Source organism: Thrips palmi, unplaced genomic scaffold (genome assembly GCF_012932325.1).
Source record: "Thrips palmi isolate BJ-2018 unplaced genomic scaffold, TpBJ-2018v1 HiC_scaffold_10, whole genome shotgun sequence".
NCBI classification, from domain to species: domain Eukaryota; kingdom Metazoa; phylum Arthropoda; class Insecta; order Thysanoptera; family Thripidae; genus Thrips; species Thrips palmi.
Genome location: NW_023144621.1, coordinates 12,910,954 through 12,937,070, shown reverse-complemented (window position 1 = coordinate 12,937,070; position 26,117 = coordinate 12,910,954). Strand labels below are relative to the sequence as shown.

The window sequence follows — 26,117 nt, the reverse complement described above, 5'->3', positions numbered from 1 at the left end:
CGATTGGCCGGCTGGGTCACGTGAAGCGTATTTGTTGTCATACTTCACCGGGCCCTTGCTGCAGCCTACGCACTATACCCCCCACCACCGAGCTGACGACGTCCGGCGATTTGGGGATGGGGCTGGGCGAAGGCGTTCCACCGTTCTACACGTCATCATCTGTTATTATTTTTATGAAACAAATTTATGATTGAAGATACCAATTCACAGGAAGAATGACCAGCATACGGGAAAAACAAATAAGTGAGTGCTAGTGCTACAGTTTCTTTACGTCTCGTAGAGTATCCTACAACTTTCACTGTTTAACCTATAAACACAAATGACTGACAGGTGTCTTAAATGCATTATTAATTTTTATCAACTTTTTTCTCAATGTGTAAAGACTTTCCATATTACTAATTTTTTATCATTCTTTCCGAATCTCCTTTTGCCTATCAGGGTCCTCTTATTTCACTGGTCAAAATTTTATCTTTTTCAGCAAACCGCTAGCAGACTGCTATTTATAATTTTAAAAATTGATTTTGGACGCTTTACTGCTTTTATCAATTTTCTGACTATCGTTTTCAAATAAGCTTTCTTCTCTTAAGTGATGTCAGTAATTATTCAGACCTATTACTTCTTACATCATGTAACATTCTTGTCCTTTTGCTCTTTGAAGATGCGCTGAAGCAGATGCTGAATTTGAATGATCCACAAGGGCGTGGACAGGCTGCTGAACCAGTGTGGAAGATCCTCATCTATGATCGTTATGGCCAGGACATTATTTCCCCTCTAGTTTCCATTAAAGATCTCCGTGAGCTTGGCGTGACCCTGCATGTGTAAGTATTGTTGGCCAAATTATGTGTCTCAATGAATGTGGACCTATCATCTTAATCAATTTATTTTCTCTCAAAGACAACTTCATTCAGACCGAGATCCAATTCCTGAAGTACCTGCAGTATATTTCTGCATGCCCACCGAAGAAAATCTTGGCAGAATAGGTCAAGATCTGCACAATGGGTTATATGACTCGTACCATCTTAATTTTATTTCGCCCATTAGTCGTCAAAGACTGGAAGATTTAGCAGCAGCATCTCTCAGTGCAAATTGTGTGTCTAGTATCAACAAAGTTTTTGACCAATACCTCAACTTTATCTCATTAGAAGATGATATGTTCATATTGCGTCATCAAAACAGTGATTCCTTGTCGTATTATGGTAAGTAGATTGTTGCAGTCCTTTTATTTTTTAAACCTTCTCATATGTAAAATTTTGATACAAAGAATTGATTTTAAAACATTACTCTTAGCAATTAACCGAGGAGAAATCAAAGATTCGGAAATGGAATCTATCATGGATTCAATTGTGGACAGCCTCTTCTCAGTCTTTGCCACACTAGGTATGTGTGAGTATACTGACCTAGATTCAGTGAATTATTCAATTGTTTAATTTTGTGGCATGGTTCTTGTAACAGGAACTGTTCCAATCATAAGGAGCCCAAGAGGCAATGCTGCAGAAATGGTTGCTGAGAAATTAGACAAAAAGTTGCGCGAGAATCTTAGGGACACAAGAAACAGTCTGTTTATGATGGATGCTTCCCAGGCAGCAAACTATAGGTATATTCAAATTCCTTGCTTTATCTTGACTTAATTCTTTGTTCTAAATTTAGGGTGTACTCGCTCACAATATTGTGCATGTGTTTTACAGCTTCCAAAGACCTCTCTTGATAATTTTAGACAGGAATGTGGATATGGCTACCCCTCTGCATCACACCTGGACATACCAGGCCTTGGCTCACGATGTTTTGGATTTGGCATTAAATAGAGTTGTTGTTGAAGAAAATGCTGGACGTTCTCCAGCAGGAGGAGCCAAGGCAAAAACACGGGCTTGTGATCTTGATTCCAAGGATAAGTTCTGGATGACGCACAAGGGCAGGTATGTTGATTGCTTTCCCATTTGGCTGTGTGGGCTTTGGGCTTTCATCATGCCGTTTGAGACCCTCCTATCATACCTAATGCTTTCTTCCAGCCCATTCCCAACTGTTGCGGAGGCAATTCAGGAAGAATTAGAAGAATATCGGTCATCAGAAGTAGAGGTTAAAAAGCTGAAAGCATCAATGGTTGGTATACACAGTATTGAATGTTGATTTTTTAATTTTATTTCAATGGTGTTATTGGTCTAATTGTTACCTACTTTAGGGTATTGACAATGAAAGTGATGCAGCTATGGCAATGGTGTCCGACAATACTGCAAAGCTAACCAGTGCTGTGAACTCTTTACCTCAACTTCTGGAGAAAAAGCGCCTGATTGATATGCATACTACTATTGCTACAGGTTTGTTATTTCTGTTCTAGACTTTAGCAATTTTATCTGTTTCTAGAATGTAAGTTTTAACTATGGATGTATCTGGTTTTCTATTTTCTAGGCATTCTTAATGCTATTAAAACAAGGAGGCTTGACACATTGTTTGAACTTGAAGAGAAAATCATGAGTAAAGCAGCTTTAGATCGCAACCTTCTAGAATTGATTACTGACTCAGATGCTGGAATTACTCCAGATGATAAAATGAGACTTTTTATCATTCATTACATTTGTTGCCATTCCATGTCTGAGGTTTGTTAGTGGTGTGAATTTTTCTGTTTTAGAGGGTCCTTTCATTGTTTTTTTTATCCAAATAATGTTTTGACAGGTGGAATTTGATAGGTTTGCCACAGCATTGCAGAATGCTGGCTGTGATTTGAATCCGCTCACCTATATTAAACGGTGGAAGTACGTACTCACTGCTCTTCTTAAAATGTTAAAATTTTTGTTTTGCTTGATGTATCTTAAGAATACCAAAAATAACCCTGCAATGTTTTAGGGCTTATGCTAAAATGGCTGCAACATCCAACCAGTACGTTGGTGGTGGCACCAAAACTGTGAGCATGTTCTCTAAGCTTGTCTCTCAAGGATCTTCTTTTGTTATGGAGGGTGTTAAAAATCTTGTTGTTAAACGCCATGTAAGTCCGCACACAATTGCATCAATGAGTCAACTGTTTTAAAGTAATATTAATTACCTCTTTCTTTGTCACATCATTTTTCTAGAATTTGCCTGTTACGAGAATTGTGGATGAGTTAATGGAACTGAAGGCATCTCAGGAAACGGACGATTATCGCTACTTTGATCCCAAGCAGCTGCGAGTTGCAGATGCCTCTCAAATTCCCCGAAACCGGACTACTTTCCAAGAGGCCATTGTTTTCGTCGTTGGAGGAGGCAATTACATTGAGTATCAAAATCTTGTAGATTACACGAAGGTATTATTTGTCAATGTGTTTGTATGATTGACTCTGTATAAAACTGCCGTCTCCTGACATCCAAATTTCAATTTGCAGTCAAAGTCTAGTGCTGGAGGTCCAACCAAAAGGATAATTTACGGTTCATCAACATTAAACAATGCCAAGCAATTCCTGAAACAGGTACTGTCATTTATTTATGTGTTGGCATGTTATTATTTGAGACAATTTTCTTATCAACTTCTTTTTCCCAGCTTTCTTTGCTAGGTCAGGAACTACATTAATATTTCTCTGCTACAGCAGAATTTGTACATATGTGAATAATAAATGTATCAATTTTATGAGAGGTGGAATTAAATCAATTTGTTGAGTGAAGAGCTTTTTTTATTTTGCCAGAATCATCATTTGCCTTACTAGAACATGATATGGAAAAAGACAGATTGAAAATAAAACATTATGATGTGTAAAACTCAGTACAAAAAAAAACAACAAATAAAATACCATTTCTGAGCATTAGAAAAAGAAATACAGGACCAGGTACAGTACCAAATCAGAACTTCCACAGTGGCAAATACAGAGTCACTAAGGTACATCAGTTATCACAATAAACATTTGCTCCCTTCACAAATATTTCAAAATTTTGAACATGACAAATCTCCAACATTGAGCATGAAAAATTTGAGGTTAATTTAATAGATGCTCTTCACTACCAAAGCCAAAACTGAAAACAAAGTCTCTGTTGAAGATTTGACTGAATAATAGTGACTCAAAGACCATAAGAGGGCAAGAGCTGCTTTAGAAAGTTGGCCAAAAGTTTACAAGGCTCTTGAGAGACACCCTCTTTGAAAGCATCATTACAACCCTTGCTGCAAGCCGCCTACAGTAAATCATTTGTAAGCAAGAAATAAACTCTGATACCAAGAACTAACAACATACAGCAGGGGGTGGAATGAGACTTTATAAGTAGGTGGGCTAATTATGGGAGGTCATAACCACAACTAGCCAATATCATGAACCCTACCTAACACTCATCCCTCATGAGAAAAATGGACAACTAACATATCTGCACTACCAAAATTTATTGCTTTAACATCTGTGCAGAAAATGGTCAAGATGTTTGGACAGTATCTCAGCCACAGCTATATAGTCAAAGGCATAAATGGACATAATCGGCTGTGGCTTGCCTCTGACTAGATGGATCCCCCCCACAATCACAGGATGAAAATTTCAAACTGCCAAAGACTCCTCATTGGCAGATAACAATAACTTATAAAGCATAAGTGTGACACATCACAAGTCACATTACATTATTGGGAAGTTCTTGTTCAACATTTTGGATTATATACATAGTACCACACGCGCGCGCACACACACACACACACACACAATCACACATCATTTTCACAATCATTTACAGGAGTCATTTTCTCCAAGGGGGGAAAAAAACGAAGGGAACAAGACAAGAAAAAAAAAAGGAAGTCATCACACCTCAAAGCCACTGAAATAATGAATTCTATTAGTGGCATGAAGAATTACAAATTTACACATTTACAGATCAACAAGAACGCAAGTCCTTTTCATATAAATACAACCGCACCAATATTGCTCACTAGTACAGTAGAGAGTACACCAGAGGGATTGAGAGCAACAATTGATTAAAGCACCAGCACATTTAAGGGGAAGGTGGATGATATAATACAAAGGTCTAGTACACTGATGCATGAGGGGATCCAAGATGGTACACGTGAACATCCATCAGTATACATTTTCCACAACTTCCATCAACCCAAAATCATGCAAACCAGCAAAAATCCACTTAACTGCTCTGAATCCCTCATCCAGGTTATAAAAATAAATTGACAATACTAGTTTCATGCACAGCTGGATGAAGGAACACCGAAATTTCAATCATTTTTCAGTCAAAAAAAACCACATTAGAGCCAAATAAGTTAACATTGTTAAACATTATCACAGGTAGTTGCTAATGTAAAATGTCACTTTCATATAGCTGTGCAAATCCATCAATTCCAGACTATCAAATAAAGCCAACTTTTCATGGCATTGTTCACTATATAAATTGTATAAAAATCTAACAAAGGAAACATTTTCTTTCACCCATAGGAGAACTGGAGTGTTATGATACCTTGCAACACTGCTCTCAAACCGAACAAAACTTAGTAAACTGAGATATTAGCACTGCTACAATAACAATGGCTCACACAGTAACAAGATGATTTCTTTAAAAATGAATTCTTTAGACAGTATTTACAATGTTTGGAAAGAAAATAAACAAGTTCCTTAACTGTCCTACAAATTTAAATAAAAGTTCATTGGTGAAAGAACACTTGCAGGAAAGAGTATGAGCAATAAGCTGCAACACTTTATTTGCTCGAGTCAGCTTCTTCAATGGCATGACAATCATCAAGAGTCTTAGCCACATACAAGGCTGGGTCGATGACCTAGAACACAAAAATAATGTGAGAAACAAACTTCACAAAGAAAATGTTGATCAATAACCTTGGATTTTGGATTACCTTAGGAATAGGCTTAATCTCTGTGCCCAGTTCTTGCTCAATGCGGTGAAGAGCGAATCTGTCATCAAAAGTGATGAGATTTATGGCAATACCAAGGTGGCCGAACCGTCCTGAACGACCAATACGGTGAAGGTAAGTTTCTGCCATCTTGGGGAAATCGAAGTTGATCACAACATTCACAGCTTGAACATCGATACCTCTTGTGAAGAGATCTGTAGGCAAAGGAAAAGAGATGAGCATGCTAACCAAGCTTGAAAATGACAAATTCAGCATTGAAGCAGTTTTTCAACAAACCTGAGCACACAAGGTTCCTGCACAGCCCATTCCTGAAGTCGTGGAATACTCTGTTTCGGTGGGCCTGGGCCATCTTGGCATGAATATAATAGCAGCAGTATCCCAGTTCAGTTATTTTCTTAGCTAGGAGCTCCACTCGTTGGGTTGAATTGCAGAAGATAATGCTTTGATTGATTTGGAGCTAGAAGGTATAAATACATTAGTTTCAATATCAATAGAATGTTATTATGATAAAAGTAATGAGAAATACCAACCTTGGAAAACAAGGTATTCAAGCAATGAACCTTCTGCCGCTCCTGAACAAATGCATAGTACTGTGTAACACCTTTCAGTGTAAGCTCCTCCATCAAGTTAATTTCATAAGGCTCTTTTAAATGTTTTTCCATGAATTGCTTGACTGTAAGTGGGAAAGTAGCAGAGTACAGCAAGATCTGTCGCTCTTGGGGTAACCGTGAGATCACATGATCCAACATTCCTTTGAAGTCTTGTGACAGCAGTTTGTCTGCCTCATCTAGGACTAGAATTCTGCAACTATCCATGTTTGCTACTTTCTTGTCCATGAGGTCCAAAATTCTTCCAGGTGTGGCAATAATGACATGAACTGAAATTGAACAAAAAGGCATTAGCACTTACAGCCAATTAAAATATTAAGTAGATAAAGCGTTAAATGAGGGAAGAAGAAAAACTAGAACACATGGAAGATTAGTACCTTTTTGGTAGATTCTCATGATATCATCACGTAAATTTGTTCCACCTGTAGTAACCATGACTTTGACATCCATATGCTTAGCAAGCTCAATGCAAATTTGACTAGTTTGGAGTGCCAATTCTCGTGTCGGCACAATGACCAGGGCTGCAACAATACACATGAATTAGAGGACAAACTGTTAGAGACTGGAATGATTCACAACAGAGTTCGCCCTCAAGATGTAAATTGATTTGAAAACTTTGCAAGACCACTAGACTTACCTTGTATGCAATCTTTCTTGGGGTCAACCTGCTCAAGAACCGGAATGGAGTAAGCTCCAGTCTTTCCTGTACCGTTCTTGGCACGAGCTAACACATCTTTGCCTGACAGAGCAATAGGAATGCTAGCTTCCTGAATTGGCGACGGTTTTTCCCAGCCCTTCTCAAATATGCCCATTAGAAGTTCCCGCTTTAAGCAGAACTCTTCAAACTCATTTCCACGAGTATCTGTGACATCCTGTAATGACATGGGTCAGATAAGTACTGGACCTTGCAAAATGCATACAGAGAAAATGTTAAGCATACATACACTAGTTTTGATTCTCTGATCCTTTGGCGGGATCTTCAATTTGGATTTCCAGCCAATTCCATCATCAAGGTCCCTGAAAGAATAGAAGTCTCCATCAGCAAACAAAACTAAGGTTAAAGAACAGATCAAGTCTCACACTGGATACTCACACTTTCTGATTATTCATGTTCATGCCTCCCAGAACGTGATTGGCAACAATTTCCGTCATGGTTGTAGAGGTTATTTGTCACAGAGTGACAACAGAACTCACAACACCAAATTCAATCCAAGTTCTTCTACCACATAAAGGTTCAAGCAGACTCAGCAGGAAAACTGAAAAGGAAAGAATACACCATTACGGTGAGGCCAGACAAACAACACAGCATGAGAGTGGAATTTCATTCAAACATTTAACCACGAGCCGACAAAGACAAATCGGCAAAAGGGAACGGATCTTTGAAAAGTCTGATCAGAAACCGGACGCCAAGCCGCTAGGTAACTTTAGCCGACTGGGGCGGATAAGCTACTGCCGAGGGTTTAAGAAACAATTTTCATACACACCATGGCCAAAACTCGACAGCACCTACAAAGGGGTGCGAGATACCACCGCGAACATTCAATAAATGAACTAAATCAATGGGGTAAAAGAGTGATTGAGGCAAAAGCTTTCACTGCACAACGTAGCAGAGTCAAATTACGTTAGAACCAAACAACACTCGGGCTTTCAAGCAGAGTACGTGCGCAATGCAGTCATGAGGAAAGTCCTGAAATATTTCACAGAATGTAAAAGCGACCCACTGGACACAAAGCCGACAAAGCGGCCGATATTCCGATGAAGCTACTGTGACTCCAAGGAGGGGGGAAAAGCTACGGCAGCCCAAGAACGCAAGTACGCAGAGCGATTTACGTTTAAGGGAACCGGGCTCAATTTCACACTTGACCAGCAAAAACACAAAAATTAGCTCCCACAGTTGAAAACTAAACCCAAAAGTTACCTGATGTAGTTTTGCCGATGCAGATGGATGAACATACAACGCCGAAAACGGCCGGATCGCTCCAGATAGCAAATATGGCGGCCGCTGAGGAACGTCAAATGGAAAGTCGCAAACTGACGAAGCACTGAAATTTCAAGCATTAACAGTGTCCATGCTCATATCCCGGAACACATTCGTACAGCAGGAAGGAGCACACACAATTTTGCCAAGTTTAACGGTATATCCAATGAAATTACAGTCCCAAGTACACGACGAAACGAATATCAAGTTCATTCAAACGAAGCTTCACTGCGGATGCTCAAAATCAAGTGCGCAGGTTTCGCCAAACTCTTTGGCTTGACGAACATGTTCCGCGGCTGCGGCCAGGGTTTGGTGTTGATTTATCGATTTTTCACCACAACCAGCCGCAAAATAAGTGTGTTTGCTTGTATTTTTGATTCCTCTTTCTTATGGTAAAATCTGTAATATTTATTTTTCCGTTTGAGATTCAATGAAGCCAAAAATCAAAAAAATTTAGCTCATGGTGGCGCCCTCTCTCGGCGAAGAATGAAGGTTGAGGTCACATGACCGTGATGTTTACCTCGACTGTCAGTCTTTGAGAATTCCGGGTGGTTGTGCATTTGTTATTGGGAGCAATTACATAACTACACTGTTTCCCGGATTTTGGTATGTACGTCCTGTTGTGTCAACCAAACATCCTACGGTAATGTTGACTTTAGGTGTCATCTCGACTTAGGGAAAAGATTTAGGAGTGAAACGGCGTCTTCCTTTGTCAGAAATACACGATAATGCTCGGGCTAATTCGCAGGTTATGTAATGCCTCTAAATTTTATTCTGCTTTTCACCACTTACTTTTGTGTTGTAGTTGTTCGAGAGTGAGAATCTCCTTTCCAACATGATTTTCTGCTATTGATTTTGTTGTTAATGAAATTTATGTATCATTCTTGCGTAATTGTCTCAACGCTTCAGTTCTGAATAGTTATTTAAATTCATTCCAGCGTTCATTTTCAATGTAATTTAAGCACGGATACTGGTTGATTTGTCTCATGCAGTTAAACACTTTGCACAGCCTCTAGTAGTTCTGGATTTTTATTGTTGTGATTGGCCTTCCAGACTTCCCTGTCTCATACATGATGGTATCGAGAAATGATCTACTACAGGACCATTCTGTGTAAATGAATTAAAATGTCCCAGCAGTTTTCCAGCAAAATTCAGGCTCTATGGGAAAAATTTCTTCAGGCTGAATGTGCTTCATATGAGGTGAGCTCATGTGGTTTGAGTAAATTTACCTTTATAATTTTTACTTTAAATGTAAATTTATCTATGCTTTTTTTCAGAGATCCACTTGGTTTGATGGGTTCTTGACTCAGTTCTTAGTGGAATTCAAAGATGGTAGTACCATTCATGATATTCTTCCATTCACGTATGTTTTTCCCACCAGTAATATGCTTTCCTGTGAGATATTATAACTCTATGTCATCATTGTAACATTATTTCACTCCTTTACTACATCAGACCTCTGGCTGGCGTGGCCACCCTCATTGGGTGTGAGTTACTCTCAGACGTTCATCAGATATGCTCCCAGCCTGGTGATGGGGAAGATTTGGCACCCTTGAGGCGCCACTTTCTTCTTGGTAGGGGATGGCGAACTCTAGCTGTACTTCACTGCTTGGGAGTTCAGGTGGGAAGCTAAGGCTAATATTAAGGTCTAGAGCTATCAGCATCTCTTTCATGGCTTGATTTTCTGTTTTGCCCGCTAGGATGTCAGTTGTGGAACAGAATTGGCGACTTTGTTAATATCTCTCTACCCTGTGTGCCTCCAACCACAATCACATAGCCGGAAAGTAAGCACCTCCACTGTTGGTTCCAAATCCCATTCGTGTGATGAGAGCTCTGCACAGCAAGGTCAGAGGAACCCGTACGTAGCACTGTCCGGTTGTTGGCACAAAGGGGGATGTGGTGAGAGCAGTGGCAATAGCTCACCAGGTGCTTGCAGTAGTCATGGGCATCGTGGCTACTCTTTACCAGGATTACTCAAAATTTCTCCAAGTGATGGAATACATTACCGCAAGTGGTCTACTTCCTCACGTCCTGGCTCTATTGGCACAGTGGCCCCCCAGCAGAGTCGGAGTGATCAAATGAAAAGTCACAGCAGCTCATCCCTAAGCAAACAGAAAAGACGATCTCGTAAGCTAACTCCATCTATCTATTCCTAGCTCTTGAGCGGTATGTGAACAGTCGGTTTATTTTTCCACTGCTCTGCAGGAAATTGTGACGCTGAAAGTCCTCGCATGGGAGGAAGTGCAGTTCACACTGTCACCAGTGAATCGGAAGCCCCGCAAGATGCGTCTGAAGTACTTTTGAACAAGTCAAATACATTAAAAATTCGATTGGATCCCATGGACTTTGACTATTTTGAGTCGGTCATCAGAAGTGATGATGAATCTAATGGTGATCAACCTCGCTGGAGATATGTAAGCAATTGTCAATTTATTTCATCTATACATATCAAACCTTTCAATAATGACATTCGTTTACTTTCTAGTCGATGAAACGTGCCACTAGCAAGTTAACCGCCGAAGACTTAACTGATGATCGTATGCGAGAAGTTCGTACCCAAACTATAAATAGTGCTGAATTCAGTCTTTTGGTAGTGCACTTGCTTGAAGAATTGTGCCGAGCAGAATTGTTGATTTCAACCCAACAAGTTTCTTTGCAATCAGTAAATTTTGCATTAGAAAATTTGTGCTCTCTACAATTTGGATCCACTCCTTTGGATTCCCTTCTAGCAGAGGAGGTAAAAACATTGACTATTTTCTTGATGTATTTATCAGGCAATGCATCGCTCTGATTGACTGTTTTTTACAGGTGATAGAGTTGAAATTGGCAATGACCCAGTTGCTACTTACAGCACTTGATAAAGTCCTTGTACAATCTGAAATAATAAACCAACTCATCAATGCTGGTGTGTTACCAGTAATGCTGAGAGTTTTAGAGGATGCTGTACGAAAGGCTGAGTCCTTCTCCAAAGTTGACTCAAATTCTCCCAAATTGAATCAAAACCAAACTAAAGCTTCACTTTCAGCTAGCTCAAAGTCTAGCTCTAAATCTGTGGAGTCTGATGTTCTTGATGAAATTTGTGGGCTTCAAGAGTTTGTGATGGGTATACTTTATGGTGCTGTTACCTTTCTTCACTGTTTACTTCTTCACCGATCTAGCACAGAAAGGATTCATGAGTTTGAAGAACAATTCCGCCTGTTTGCTAGTAGCTATGGTGGACGGCTGGTTGAGAAAACAGTTATGGCACTTGTTAATTGTGGACCTCAGGTTACCAAAAACTCTGTCAATCGAGGTCGCAAGGTAAATTTTGTGTAAATATTTTTACAGTTTCCCTTGTTTTTGGAAGTTTGTGACGGTACTTATATTTTGTGCAGGTCGTATATTTGGTTGTGCAACTTATATTGAGTCTGAAGCAAGCAAGAAGTACAATTGTTCACTCCTTGCAATGTAGAAAAACTCGTCACAAACATTGTAAATCTGTTGATGCACGCCGCCATCACCACAATGATCTTTTTGGAAACCCATTTGGAAGTGTTAGTGCAAGGAATGTTGGAGTGGGCCATCATAGTAGTAGCTGCAATGTATCATATTTGTTTGCAGCTTTAGTCCGTATCTTAAACTCAAACAGTCATCTTTCTGAATTTTGTGTACCTGTAATGAGGGTAAGTAGGCACTTTGTTTATTTTTTTGGTAAAATAAAATTTATTTAGGCATACTATTGAACCTTATATATTTTTAGGTAATGCTGGATTGTGGCACATGTTGCTGTTACCCTGCCAAATCATTGCTGAGCTGTCTGATAAAAATTCTGAAAACTGGCAATGCCAAAGCAAGAGCCCTTGGATTTACTCTTTTGGAGCATACTGTTTTTACAGAACTGGGTGCCACCGAAACTCCTTGTGCCAAACCATTAAAAGAATATTTTCGCTGCTCAGTGTGCAATAGAAGTGTGGAATCACTTTCAGCTCAACCTTCGCCTCTCGATGACAGCCAAGATGATTTGCTGAGAGCAGAGGATCCACCCGGAAAAGACTTGTCAAAGGATTCTGAAAAAATGTCTTCCCTCTCAGTCTCCAGTGGCAGATCAGAAAGCTCGGAGTCAAAGCAGTATAATTGGAGTTGTCTGGATTTCTATCGTGAGCTTCTCTGCTCTGATGACCCTAAACTGTGCCATACCGCAGCATCCCACTTGTTGAAACTATCACCCAGATGCAGTGAGAAAGTTCAGATTGCACTTTTATCAAATGTGTTTTATCCAAGTTTTGTCCAAGCCAAAAGGGCATACATTGCTCATCAGAAGGATGTTTCCAAGTTCATAGTATTATCCTGTCTTTCTGCATTTTCTTGCCTTATGTCATCCTTGCCGCTTGCCGAGACATTCCTAACACTTGGAGGGCTTGAACATTTGTTGGATTTGATGGTAATGCCGCCGTTTTTGAGAGTTTGCTGCTCTGTTTTGGAAGTAGTGATCGTTGTGGATATCCTGGAGGCAGAAAAGTCATCACAGAGTTCAAAACTCGGTAGAAATGAAATGAAGCAGGCTTTCCCCCTCCCAGCTATGTTGTTACCCTCTCAGAGATTGAGTCAGATGACTTCTCTAGCAAAGCTTATTGAGTGCCTAGAGATGCATTCCAATGACCTTTTAGATAAAATGGAAAATGAAGAGGAAGGCTTGGATGATTATCTGAACACTAACAGTGCCAATCGGAGGGCACACCTGAAGCTGCTGCATCATGTTATTTTGTTTTGGCAGACTGTAGCCAATCTTTCCCTCTGTAGCCCCCAACTTCGTCCATTTTTTGCATGCCATTCTATTAGCAGTCTTGGCTTTGTACTCTTAAGAGCAACCCTGCTCAAGTTAATTAACAGCTCTAACTGGAAACGGCTGACATCCAACAGAGACACTGAGAGTTTCCTATACATGCGCTTGATAGAGTCAGTGCTTGTATTTCATCTCACATCTCCACCTGTTAATGACCAAACTGGTATGATATTTCGCAGCTTGTACTATTGCATCAGCAATTGTTGGATCATTTTGATCATATGTTTTTTCTCCTAGGTTTGCCAACTTCTCGTGAAAAATTAATTGACAATTTGAAAAGTACATTGTGCAATGTGGAAGTTCTATCCCTGTCTGAAAGAAGTCCGAGTAATGCTGGTAGCTTACGCCGTCTTTGTGATGTGCTTATTCGTTGTGCTCTGGCCGAAGCTAGCACTGAACAGGTCTTGCCAGCACTCAGAAAAGCAAAGGTTTGTTTCACAATTTTTTGTTACTGTTCTAATTGTTCCTGTATCTTTTTGTTCATTTTGGTATCCACATTGTTCTCTTCCCCAGCTACCAATACTTATGGTGCCAGACATATTCCCTGAAGAAGTTGATGAAATGGGAGACACAAATGATGAAGAAAGCTTAGAAGTTCAAGTATCAGCAGATAATAATCAAAGTTTAAAGGCAGATCATGCAGGTGTGAGTGATGAAGGCAGTTCAATTGAAGATCCGTATGTGACTGCTGATGAGGGTTATGAAGCTGATATTGAAGTGTTGGAAAACAAAACAAATGGGTCAGTGGATTAGTGATATGATTCTTCTACTCTCTCAGTTGTGAACAGATTTTTTACCATTTTGCTTTTTTCTTGCAGAATGTCTGTTACATATGACTCTAGCACATCAGGGAGCTTGGGAATTCATCAGAATTATACTGGATTGGGAGAGGCAGGCAAATCTAATTCTGTCTCAGACAAAAAGTTTATGAATGTCATTTCATATCCCAGGTTGTGCTCTGTTTCAATTAACCTGCTGGTATATCTGTATCAAGAGTAAGTTTAAAATAAATAATATGTAAATAGATAAGAACAAATGTACCAAAATGTGATTTGTCTGTATTATGAACTGTCACACAATAATTTTTTTTGATAGGTTGCAGAATCTTTACTCTGAGGAGCCAATAGAGTCTGAGGAGCTGGTTGAATCGACCTCACAAACTGAGCAAGATGTTTCTGAGTCTATCAATGCTGGCAACAATAGAAGGCAGATTTTAAGAGACAGATTAAAAGAGAAAAGACCAACTTTAAAATCTCAACTTTTATCTGATATGGTATGCCTTCTTTTGTTTACTTAGTTCTACCATTTTTAGCATTCTATTCATTACATTGTCCTTAAACATTTGCAGGTTCATGTAGTTCAGAGAATAGTTGCTCTGTGCCGGGAAAGTGGAAAAAATTGCATGGTCCTTTCACGAGAGGGTGTGATAGATATTCTTCTGACAGGATTTTCAACTTTCTTACTCTCTGTTAATTCTGAACTTGCGGGTAAGTGAAATATGATATGATCTTATCTGTTTCTTTGTTAAAGGTACTTGTAAGAACAAAGTTGACTTTTTTTTCCTCTGATATAGAGCTACAGTCTGTGGTACTGGAGCTTGTAGCCCTCCTGGCACAGCATAGTATCACTTCCTTGGAACTTTCCAAGTACCTGCATTTTTTCAAAGGCGAGAACCCACCACTGGTATGTGTGGACAATAAGATTTTAGGTGTATGCTTTGTTTGCCCTTTTGAATACTGTCCTCACACTCATATTGTTTTTACATTTACTAGGAGTCCTTGCTTCAGCCCCTAACAACTTTAGTCACAAATGCTAGACCACAGCCAAACTTTATTTTATGCTTTCCTGTGATGGCTAGTCCATTTATAGGGCTGTCTGGATCTGATGCAGAACTTGGTAACAAATCAGTATCAGAATCACCCCAGAGGAAGATAAGTGGGTTATTGAGCCTAGCCGCCAATATTGGTGTTGGCAGCAATGGTCGAAACAGTTCAAATCCAGAGGTCTCCAAGAGTTCTAGTGAAACATCACGGTCTCAAAATGCCGCTATTAACATGGCTCAGAGTATTCGATGCCTACATCTAGCTTCAAGTAAGATATTCTCATTTGTCGTAGCCTTGTAATCACTGATTTGCTGTGTTAATTGTTTGTCAAACTTCTGTTTCCTAAATAGAAACACCTTCAGCCTGGTCAGAATGTGCTCTGGCTCTTCCAATCGACACTGATTTAGGCTGGTGTGCATGGTTGAGTGGTTTCTCCATTTCTTTGTGGTTGAGACTGGAACGAAGTGCTGCTCCTGAGAGCACTGTGCCTCAAGTTGATCATCCAGCTGGCCTTCACCGTAACTACAGTGGTCATCTGTCGGACAGTCTTTCAGACTCTTGGTCAGAATGGGGTGTAGTTTCAAGTGCCAGTTGGTTAAAAGAAGGTTGGTCTTCATGTCCGAAAGTCTGATTCACCTACCTTGTTTGCAATTCAATAATTTTGTAATTTTCATTATTTTTATAATTACTTTAGGGATAAGATCATCAAATAATTCTGAGCTAAGAGGCCACCTTCATGTTTTGTCCATTGGTACTGACAATCTTATGCTTGAAGTGTGGGCCGATGTCAGTTCTGATCGTTTGCATCTGAAATTGCGACGAAGTGATGCGAAAACAAATGACATTCTAGCTGAAAGTGTCACAGAAAGCATTCTCCCTCCAGGACAGTGGCATCATCTTGCTTTTAATGTCCATGATTACATTCTCCGTAAAAAGAGTGTCATAGAGGTAACATTTTCTACAATCTATTTTTTCAACATTCTTTGATTTGTGAAGCATTTGTAAATATTGTATATTTTACAGGTTACTATAATCATCAATGGACTTCGAGAAATAAAGTGCCCACTTCAATTCAATGGCATTGTTCTCCGTAAACCTAAGCCCACCTGCCTTCTTGTGGGTCATTCAGTTCAATTCACAAATGGTTTGGCAAACACTACTCCATTGAATCTTTCACATGGCCATGGTTCATGGTACTTAGGAAATCTGCAGCTGTTCAGATGCCCAGTATTCAATAGGGAGCGTGCTGTCTATCTAGTTGGTCTGGGCCCAAGCCATACTAGCTTGACTGACTGTAAAGTAGGCAGAGACAGTCCAAATTTCACAAATATATTTGGAGCTAAAATATTAAATTCTGGTGTTGCCTGGGATGCAGTCCTTGACAACGGTGTTGTCAACTTAAAAGAGCTCCAAGATAATCTACTTATCTCATACTCGGCTCAGAACCCTCTTACAATGAATGTGTACCCGCAAATAGTAGGTAGCTCAGGAGCAGGCATGGGATCACTTTTCCCTGGACAGCCTGGTTTTAGAGTTGTAACTCCTGACCAACGAGCAAGTCAGCAACTGCCCTTGGCCATAAAACCAATACAGTATGGTCCTTTGAACACACAGCAGTACAGAGGCCTCATTTCTGCTGTGTCTACTCTTGGTGGTGCTCATGTATTTTTGTTCCTTTTTGCCAGGGTAAGTGTTGAAAAGATATTATTATTTCACAGCTTTCATGAAAATGATGTTTGAATCAATAAGTTGCATTCACTTACAGGTAGTGGAGTTGAAGGCAAATGAAGTTGAGCAGGGTAAAGCCCTGTTCTTATTGCTAAAACTAGTACAAAGTGATACATCACTTTTCTCCCAGTTTGTGCAAGAAGATTGCCACAAACTACTTTTGAAAGTTCTTGCATCCCAGCGATGCATACCAGGGCATCACATGTTAAAAGTACTTTTCCATGCAGTTTTAATGATAACGTATTTTTTCTCCACATGATTTACTCATTCACAATTAAAATTGACTCATTTTCAGGCTGTATTAGATGCCTGCTGTGACAAGCCAGTGCTTCAACATCAACCTGGACCTCAGTGCCTGTTCCGAGTTGTGCACCAATCCGAAGCAATTGTTGTGAACTCCTTCCTGCTTTCCACCATTGTCGGCTCGTGGCGTGACTGGGAGCGAGTTGGCGTTGCGGGAGAGGAAGGTGGGGTGTTGGGGACACTCTTCCGTGCCCTGCATGTCCTCCTGCGAGATGACCACCCCTTCCGAGAATTCAATGCATCCCAGTTCAATAGAGTCAGACTGGTTGAGGCTTTACTCCTCTTTTGTAAAGTAAGAAATATTTTTCCTTATTCCTTGCATATAGTGTCTTCTTATTTCCTCTACTGACCTGATTTGATGTGATCTGATTTGCAGGAGAGGTTCCTTTATGAAGAATGGCAGCCTCTTCATCCGTCTGTTTGTTGCTCACTTGTGGAACTAGTAAGGTCACTCATGGGAGCCCCACCAGAATTTTCTCATGTTGTGGCTGTCGCTGATTGCCTACTCTTGCTGCATCCTGCGAGTGCCACTTACATTACCCATGTACGACCTAGCTACTACTTTCTGTTGTCTCCATCACCGCCATCAGCTTCACCTCAACTGCAGCCTCGTAGTAAGATTCGCTCAGGTGAGTGAATCTTCAAGGTGCTTCACCCCTTCCATATTATCAACATTTGTGACCCTTCAGTTCATTCGCAGGTTTATTTGAACATGGAGGGAAAGAAAAAAAGAATCAAACCTTAAACAAGAAGAAAGCTCTGTCGGTGGTAAAAAGAGAACATGCTGGAGGGTTTGGTCAGCCAGTGGACCCATCTAAACTCAACAAAGCATTAACAAATCTTCAGGTATATCTACATATTTAGCCTTTAAGTAATATAAGAAACAATTATTTGGTCTTCTGTGTGCCTACAATCGGCTGACATAACTTCAGATTGCAAATTTGCAGATCAAAAGAAACACTGATGAAGTACAAAATGGGAGAAATAGCTACATGAGTTCATCGACAAATCAAAATCTGGATGTGATTGACAGTAACAAAGTTGAAGAAGGCAGTGAAGCTAATGCATCTGATTTTGATGCCGATCTAGTTGAAGGCTGCGATGAATTAACTGCATTTGATTCGGGCATTGCGGGCAGCTTCCGCGACCAAGCAGGGAGTAGTGATGCCGATGTCAGAGAGAGTCATTCTGATGATAAGGAGAGCACCAACCAGAAAGAGCTGCATGATAGGGCAGACCTTCTCATGATGCAAGCTGAAGAGGAAAAGTTTACAACTGAAATGAACTTGGTAAATATATTTTACTTCATTTATTTTATGGTTTGTTAACTCTTGACTTATTTGCAACTCTTTTCGGTGCTTAGAATGAGAAGCAGTTTGTCAAAGATTGGTCCAAAGTGTCTCCAAGTCAGAAAGATCGTGGACGAAGTTCTAATACAGAGACTTCAACTCGAAGTGGAAATCCACCCATCAGTAGCAACAACTCACTGTGCCTTGTTGTGGAGGGGCTTCTCCTACTGCTCCGCGACACTCTTCTTGTGCTCCCTGATAACATGGCTTCCCAAGTTCTGAATCATGTTGTTCAGGCTGAGACACTGTTAGTGATGACCAACAACAGTGACGCTCGTGTGCGGTCAGCTGTTGTAAAGGTAACACTCCAAAAAATCAAAGAAATGAAAAAATGTGCTTGTGGTTGTTGGTTTCTGGTTGGTATTCAATGTCTTTTGTGTGTAGGTCCTAGGAGCATTCCTGCAAAGAGCTACAGAAGAAGAGATCAGTAAATTTTCAAGAATGAAAGGCTTCTACCAGCTGGCTAGTCAGCTTGGATTGTATCCTGCTACATCCGACCTCATAGAAAGCTGTGCTACTCTTGTAACTCAGCGCGGTGACACTAGCATTGAGGAGCTTCTGGTGTCTCTAACGGAACAGCTTGACCTAGATCAGCTATCCATGTCACCGCTGCAGCTGTCAGCGTTCCCTCCCCTTCTGGGGCTGCTGCCGCGTGCAATCCATGACGTAGCGCTCACCCACAACACCTTGGCCTTTGTCAAAGAAGTCCTGCAACAAGTGAGGGGGGCAATGAAACCGTTGTTGGAGGCAGGTCTTTTGGAAGTGCTTCTCAAGATGCTGGTGTTGGTTGCACATCAACCTCCAGAACCTACAGACATAGTGGGGACGTGCACTCAAGACTTGCTCATTTCTGATATCAATATTTTCCTCCTGTCCATCATGTCACTTGCCTTAAGTACTCCAGGAAACCAAAGCATCCAGGTATGTCTCTGACCAATACATAATTAGATAAATAATCTTAAGCATAGAAAAAAAAAAGTTTGATTAAATCATTTTTTATTTTAACCAGATACTTAATGACATTCAACTACAATTGACATTCCTACATCAATTGGAGTCCAGTAGTTGTGGAAAAGCAGCTCGCTGTGTCTCTGTTCTGCAGGATGCCCACTGCACCATTCTAGATGGCACTTTGAGCTTGCTTATTGAAAAGCTATCGTCACATCCAAATCAAATGAAAGGCCAGTCCCTCCTGTCTGCAAGTTACGATGACAAGTTAGGCTGGACTAGGGCCCTGGATTCAGGCCATCTTCGTGTGCCTGTCATGTCACTGTCTCTTTCTCATCATAGCTCTTTCAGCTCCCAAAGTGGGAGTCTTTTGCGTACTAAACCATTGAAAGATGTCTCTAGGTCAGAGTTGTATGAACGATTTAAGATAGTTGTTGAAAAGGCTGTTGAATTTTTCACTTATTCTGGTAAGTAAATTGTATCAAGTTGGAACATTTTGTAGCTTCTGTTTCCTTCAAAGTCAAATTTATTTGAACTGTTCCCTTATCTGGGTCATCTTTTCAGAGCCTCGGGATGAATCTCTGGTAATATTCAGTGAAGTAGAACAAACATTTGCTAGGCGCCTTTTTGCCACCCTACTTGAAGGCCTGTGCAGTGTTGTTGATAGAAGGAGTGTGGACAGCAAGTCTCTGTGGAGTGGGGCAATGTGGGCAGCAAGAGACACCTTAAGGTATGACTGGTTAATGTAAAAGTCGAAATTAATTTCATACTTATTTTATTTTTGTAGCTTACTAAATTATTTTTGTGTTTTTAAGGGTGAGAAGTGCCCAACTGTTTGTATGGTTGCTGACTCCTTGGCAGCCTTTAAAAATGCGAATGTTTACCATTCACTCCTTGAGATCAGAACCAAGAGCTAAGGAACTGATTACATCCATGCTTCATACTCGTGCCCCGGTAATCATCTGAAAAAGAAAAATTTGTGACAATTTTTTCAGAAGTGATGGAGAGGGTTGAATGGTCAAAATTTTGATTTTCCAGGTGGAACAGAAGTTCACAGTTTGGCTTTGGGCTTTAATGTATGGGCAAGGGGTGCACCAATTGCAGCCAGCAGACTTCCGTGCTTGTGAAGAACTCAAAGAACAGCTCCAACGCTGGGGTGTTCTTTCACCACATGCGATTGGTCATTCCCATGACAACTGGGAAGGGGAAGTCACTTTATTGCTGCGGGAAGCTGAGAGGCAGCGACTTGCTTTTGTAGCTCACAGTCGTGATGCCATGGAAAAGTTAGTTTTTTCACTTGTCAAGTAGTAAATCAGGAATAAATGGTGATAATAATAATAATAATACATTTTCTAGGAGTGTGCACAAGATGGAACACTTGCACCGCACCTTGGTTGATGGGGCAATGACTGCAACTCGTAGTGTAGTGGAAGCTCAAAATAGCGAGCGGAAAGTCTTCATGGAGCATATTAAGGGCACTTTCAATGAGAACGTACAGTTACGGCTAAAGTGGCAACAGTTAATCCAGTTGCTGACTCATGAGAGAGCTGTATGGTTCTTCCCTGAATCTTATCCTATGTAAGCCTCTTGTCTCTTATTGTTTCTTTGGCTTCTTCAAATTTTATTTCCTCTGTTTTTCTTTTGACACTTTCTTACATACCTGCAGGTCTTGGCAATTGGATGCAACTGAAGGGCCAGCCCGAGTAAGAAAACGACTTCAGCGATGTCACTTGCACATTAAGGATAAATTTCTACTACCCGAACACCAGGAAAAACTTGGTACTGTTACATTTTAACAATCTTTGTTTTATATTTTTCTTCTTTCTACCAATTCATAAATTAAAATAATTCACTTTTATGTGCAGAGCATGTAAGAACCCCTGCTCCTCTTCAGTACTTATTTGAAAGAGATCCTAATGCATCCTCTACCTCAACGTCATCTGTGATGATTGATCGTCTACACACAAACGAGAAGATTCAGTTTATGTGTGCTGCTCACATTATAACTCCCGCATGTGAGATCCCTGGAGAACTCTTGATAGGAGAGAGCTCTTTGTATTTTGTTGTGGATGATAGTGTAAGTAATCTGGCCAGTTTTTTTTTTTTTTCCTTCTCTCTCAAGTTTTATTTTTAAATTTGAAATTACTCAAAGCATTATTTCTTTTAATAATAATAATAATAGGTTGAGTCTGGAAGACTGGACATTTCTTCAACTGCTTGGCAATTTGAAGATGTGAAGGAAATAATAAACAGAAGATTTCAGCTTCAAGAAAGGGCCCTTGAAATTTTTCTACTAAATGGAAGGACATATCTTGTAGCCTTCCAGACAGCAGAGGTTTGTAATACTTAATTTGTGTTTTCAACTTATGTTGTTTACATTTTTATTTTTTAACTTGCCTTTCTCTTTTTAATCTTGTTATAGGAAAGAGATGCATTTTTGCTAGAGCTTGCCCAATGTGAACTTGTGAATAGAATGCAGGGAGAGAATCTATCTGATGTTTTAGAAATGTGGCGCGAGGGAACAATAAGTGATTGGGAATATCTCACTCAATTGAACAAAATGGCTGGTCGTTCTTACAATGACTTGATGCAATATCCAGTTTTTCCATTTGTTCTTGCTGATTATACCTCTGCCAGTCTGGATTTGAATGATGCAAAATCGTTTCGTAACTTCAAAAAACCTATGGCAATACAAAACAAGTGCAATGAACAACACTACATTGATACATACAATGTAAGATTTGAACAGTGCTTTTTGCACTTTCTTCTATCATATTCTCATGAAATTTTTCAGAGTACTCTCTAATAATTTTCTTTATGATTTTCTAGTATGTGAAGCAAGAGCTTTCTGAGGGGCTGGACTTGGCTGGGAGACATGAACCATATCACTATGGATCTCATTATTCCAACTCTGGAATAGTTCTTCATTTCCTTGTACGCCTCCCGCCTTTCACTGGCATGTTTTTGCACTATCAAGGTAAATGTCATTTCAATTTTGTTGAAAAAAAAACTCTGGCTTTGTCTAGGATTTTATCTTAATTATCGATTTTTTCTTTAGATGACAACTTTGACCTACCAGACCGAACATTCCATTCTCTGCACACAACATGGCGTCTTACTAGTTCAGACTCCACCACAGATGTGAAAGAGATGATACCAGAGTTCTACTTCCTCCAAGAATTTCTTGTCAATTACGAAGGTAAGCTTGTACATTTGTTTCTACAGCTTACATGCTGTTATCAAGTTACTCTACAGCTACAGAATAACTTGAACATTTTTTATTTTGAAGGCTTTGATTTTGGAGTTAGGCAAAGTGGAGAAAGGGTGGATTCTGTGCAATTACCACCATATTGCCTAAATAATCCACGCCTTTTTGTCTTAATCCATCGACAAGCTCTTGAATCTGCCCATGTAAGGGAAAATATCCCTCATTGGATTGATCTTGTGTTTGGATATAAGCAGTCAGGAAAAGCTGCTGTTGACGCCATCAATGTTTTTCATCCAGCTGTAAGTGGTCCTCATTTATGCTTTCCTAATATGCAAAACTTGAAACGGTCTCAAAATTTTTATCTTTCTTCTCTTTTTAGACGTACTGTGGGTTTGATATTTCAACTATTAAAGATCCACTCGAAAAGATGGCAAGAGAGACAATGGTGAAAACTTATGGGCAGATGCCTCGTCAGTTATTTCGTTCTCTTCATCCAATGGCACAACAGTCTTTGACTTTGAAAGCTGTCAGTCACTCTGTGGTATGCCTTTAACCCTCAGCGATTTTGGGAAACTATCGGCACATAAACCATTTGTTTGAAATGTAATTTTTGTTGTTCCAGCCACCTGTTTTGCCCTCTGTCCAAGGCCTTTCATGGGGAAGCTACGTGGGTTCTCCCGCCGATCCCGAACCCGTTCTTGTGGCTAAGCACCAGCATCACACTGTAGTCGCTGATCTCATTCCATTACATTCCAATGATGCATTTGGACTGGGACCCCATACCTCTATTCTGCTATGCTTTTCGAAAGAAAAAGGTAGGTAAAGTGGTTAATTTTCTAACTTTGTTTGTTGCTTCTTTACAAGCCTCTAGACATCCCATTCTTTAATTTCAGCCCTGAGCTTAATGAACAGCTCAGTTGTTCAAAATGTTGCACTAGCAACATGGGGGCATGCCGATTCCATTGTTAGAATCAAACTGAAGAAAGAGCAGCCACCATGGCCTGTGGTCAGGGCACCAGAATTGGATCCGGTCAGTACTTGTTTGACTGTGCTTCCTCATTTTCATGATTGTGTTCCGATCAACCTTGGATCAATCTATTTTCACAGATTTGCGTCTGTGCGAGTGTGCCAGACTGTCATCAGCTGTGGATGGGCCACCTTTCTGGGCGCTTGGTTGTGTACCGGTACAGCTTTGAAGCTGTCAGAGGCCAGCTGGACTTCAACAGTGACCCAATCACACTTTTGGGTCACACCAGTGCAATTCTCAAGATACATTTGAGTCGCAGTTTCAGTATAGCTGTCAGTGCAAGTCAAGATCAAACGGCTATAATCTGGGACCTAAACAGGTACATTTATCTAGAATTCAATCAAGTTTCCCTTTGTTTTATATAATTGACATAATTACCACAAAATTACCAATAACTTTTCTATTACAGCTTATCGTATGTGCGAACAATACATTTAGGATCATCTGTCAGTTTAGTGAGTGTAAGTGAGACCCTAGGTGACATTGTCACTGTATGCCACAAATCTCAACAATTTGAAATGTCCAACACATTCCATCATTCTTACAACCCATGGGAAGCCAAAGGACCTTCCTCTTCCTGTCCAGTAGAAGTCAAAGAGGATATTGTGTCGGACACAGATTCTCCTTCTCCAGGAGTTCCTGATGACTGGGAAGTTCTGCATGAAGCTGAGACGGCGAAAGAATCTGACTCAAGAGAATCTCGCTCTTATTCTTGGTCACTGAAAGGCCTACCGAAACTGGGTATGAAGGGAAAGCAAGGCAATGAACCAATGAGCAACTCCAAGAAAAATTTAAACAAGCCCCTGTTGCAGTCTGTCAAAGGATCATCCTTGTCCCTTCATACTGTGAATGCTGCTTTAGTTGGTACCGTGAATATCTCTGAACAAATAACAGCTGTTTGTTTCTCTACTGCTCCAGAAGGTCTTTCAGTAAATGTCATTGCCACAGGATTGTTCAATGGTTCTATTCGGTAGGTTGCTGTCTTTGAGAAACTAAACTTTTGTCTTTTGACTAAAATTTTGTTTTGAAAGCTCTTTGAATCTGATGTTTTGTTTTGATCTTTGCTGAAATTTTAGCCTATGGAGCTCTTGGGATTTATCACCAGTGAGAGAAATCAGTTCCCCTGGTCTAACTTATCCAATAATAAGGTAATCCAGTAATAAATTTTTATGTGCAGCACATTCTTTTGCTAACACTAAACTGCTAACTGTCTCCTTTATTTGTATTACAGCCTGACCTACTCCCAAGACTCTCAACATCTGTATGCATCTTCATCAGATGGTGTTGTTGCAATCTGGGAAGGTGGTGGAATCAAAGCAGCAAACAAAACTCCAAAGTTTTTCAACCTCACGTTTATGTGAGCCTCTTTCACCTTTGGCTAGAGCAGCACACACCAAACAATGGTGATAGTTCTCCACTCAGATGTTGTTGTGGAAGGCAAAGTCAATGAGGAGCGTCTGTCATTCCAATTTTAAAAAATTGAAATGCATTTCAAAGAAGCATAACAACACTTTATGGCAGCTTATCTTATATTATTGTCTACTGCAGTGTTACATATGTAGCATAACACATCAGTGTCATAAGCCTGTAGAGTTAATTTATTTTAAGCTGTGTCTATTGCCAGACATTTCTTTTGCATGTGCATGAGAAGTGTGCATAAGTCTGATAGCAGTAGTGTCGATTTTCACATGCAAACTGTCCTCTAAAAATCTCCTGAGGCAGGTCTTATACAGTGCTTAGTTTGAGAATTTTTATAAATTGATGCTTTTTCTTTGCACTTAAAGTACTGTTGCTGTGACATCCTTCATGATGTTAGCACCATCTCCTGACCAATTTTAATTAATTTGTAACTTCTACTTTTTTATAGTCCTTTGCCAGTGATATTAGTTTCATGTCAATGAGATCTTAGTATTTTATTCTTTTGAGCCAGTGTTTTATTGATACTACTAGTCATGTGCTAAGAGAATACTTTAATGGTGATGAACCATAGTTTATCATTCTTTCCTTGTCGAAGTCATGCATATTCTGAACTATCGTGCCAATTTTCAGAACCTGCTCTTTATCATTCTTCCTCTGTGCCAGATTGTTTTGTGATGTTGCATTTCATATTTTATACAAGTATTACCAAGTTTGTCAATGTTTTGTACTGTATTTTTTTATTGACATATTTTTGCATCCTAGCTATATCAAATTTGAGCTCCCCCCGCCCATGTATCTATGAACAACTGTGTAATGTGGTTCATTTTATACTGTAAAGAAAAAACTGTGATTTCATTTTCATGGATTATTTAATGTTATGTTGTATCATTTATAGGTGGAAGTGTACTTATTTTATTAATACTATGTTAAATTTTATACATAATATATCTACCTTCTGTTAAGAACTTAAAGCTTATTGTGGTGGTTGCTTGTCTCTTTTTAATAAAATCAATGATAAAGTTAAAGCTTTGACTTGTATTGAAAATTTTTCCCTCAAGTGATGCATTATACGAATAAAAGTTTCACATGAGAGTGCAATGT

General features: G+C 39.8%; 3 protein-coding genes across 5 annotated transcripts; 2 read left to right on the top strand and 1 right to left on the bottom strand.

The window, feature by feature from the left end:
- Positions 1–215: 215 nt before the first annotated feature.
- Positions 216–3,626, top strand: LOC117650666 (protein sly1 homolog). Its single transcript, XM_034394236.1, has 14 exons — positions 216–243; positions 659–818; positions 895–1,196; positions 1,288–1,377; positions 1,453–1,594; positions 1,686–1,913; positions 2,007–2,097; positions 2,177–2,312; positions 2,404–2,591; positions 2,668–2,747; positions 2,839–2,977; positions 3,063–3,272; positions 3,351–3,434; positions 3,506–3,626. Exons 1-14 carry the CDS (start codon positions 216–218, stop codon positions 3,533–3,535), a joined length of 1,908 nt encoding a protein of 635 aa, XP_034250127.1. The 3' UTR covers positions 3,536–3,626.
- LOC117650689 (ATP-dependent RNA helicase me31b) lies at positions 3,618–8,665 on the bottom strand. Its single transcript, XM_034394272.1, has 10 exons — positions 8,528–8,665; positions 8,330–8,453; positions 7,505–7,667; positions 7,356–7,428; positions 7,049–7,283; positions 6,789–6,932; positions 6,334–6,680; positions 6,080–6,260; positions 5,786–5,997; positions 3,618–5,710 (listed from the first exon to the last, which is right to left on the bottom strand). The coding sequence occupies exons 3-10, from the start codon at positions 7,561–7,563 to the stop codon at positions 5,633–5,635; spliced, it is 1,329 nt and encodes a 442-aa protein (XP_034250163.1). The 5' UTR covers positions 7,564–7,667; positions 8,330–8,453; positions 8,528–8,665; the 3' UTR covers positions 3,618–5,632.
- Positions 8,666–8,898: 233 nt separating this feature from the next.
- LOC117650630 (lysosomal-trafficking regulator) lies at positions 8,899–26,035 on the top strand. 3 transcript variants are annotated; one of them, XM_034394204.1, is made up of 46 exons: positions 8,899–8,995; positions 9,443–9,589; positions 9,667–9,752; positions 9,845–10,010; positions 10,090–10,516; positions 10,595–10,803; positions 10,875–11,126; positions 11,198–11,689; positions 11,764–12,051; positions 12,129–13,374; positions 13,449–13,639; positions 13,725–13,951; positions 14,030–14,206; positions 14,307–14,484; positions 14,560–14,698; positions 14,785–14,894; positions 14,984–15,302; positions 15,385–15,639; positions 15,729–15,982; positions 16,058–16,720; positions 16,800–16,973; positions 17,058–17,357; positions 17,442–17,694; positions 17,766–17,911; positions 18,013–18,354; positions 18,429–18,713; positions 18,799–19,335; positions 19,424–19,829; positions 19,927–20,092; positions 20,178–20,316; positions 20,401–20,645; positions 20,719–20,940; positions 21,029–21,141; positions 21,228–21,439; positions 21,545–21,697; positions 21,785–22,096; positions 22,192–22,339; positions 22,421–22,561; positions 22,652–22,869; positions 22,950–23,111; positions 23,193–23,385; positions 23,464–23,600; positions 23,678–23,916; positions 24,007–24,567; positions 24,674–24,745; positions 24,829–26,035. In XM_034394204.1, exons 2-46 carry the CDS (start codon positions 9,515–9,517, stop codon positions 24,956–24,958), a joined length of 11,760 nt encoding a protein of 3,919 aa, XP_034250095.1. In that variant the 5' UTR covers positions 8,899–8,995; positions 9,443–9,514; the 3' UTR covers positions 24,959–26,035. The 3 variants fall into 3 exon arrangements, with proteins under 3 accessions (XP_034250095.1, XP_034250080.1, XP_034250088.1); XM_034394189.1 differs by having other exon boundaries at positions 17,998–18,354; XM_034394197.1 differs by lacking the exon at positions 8,899–8,995 and adding an exon at positions 9,029–9,137 and having other exon boundaries at positions 17,998–18,354.
- The last annotated feature ends 82 nt before the right edge of the window (positions 26,036–26,117 follow it).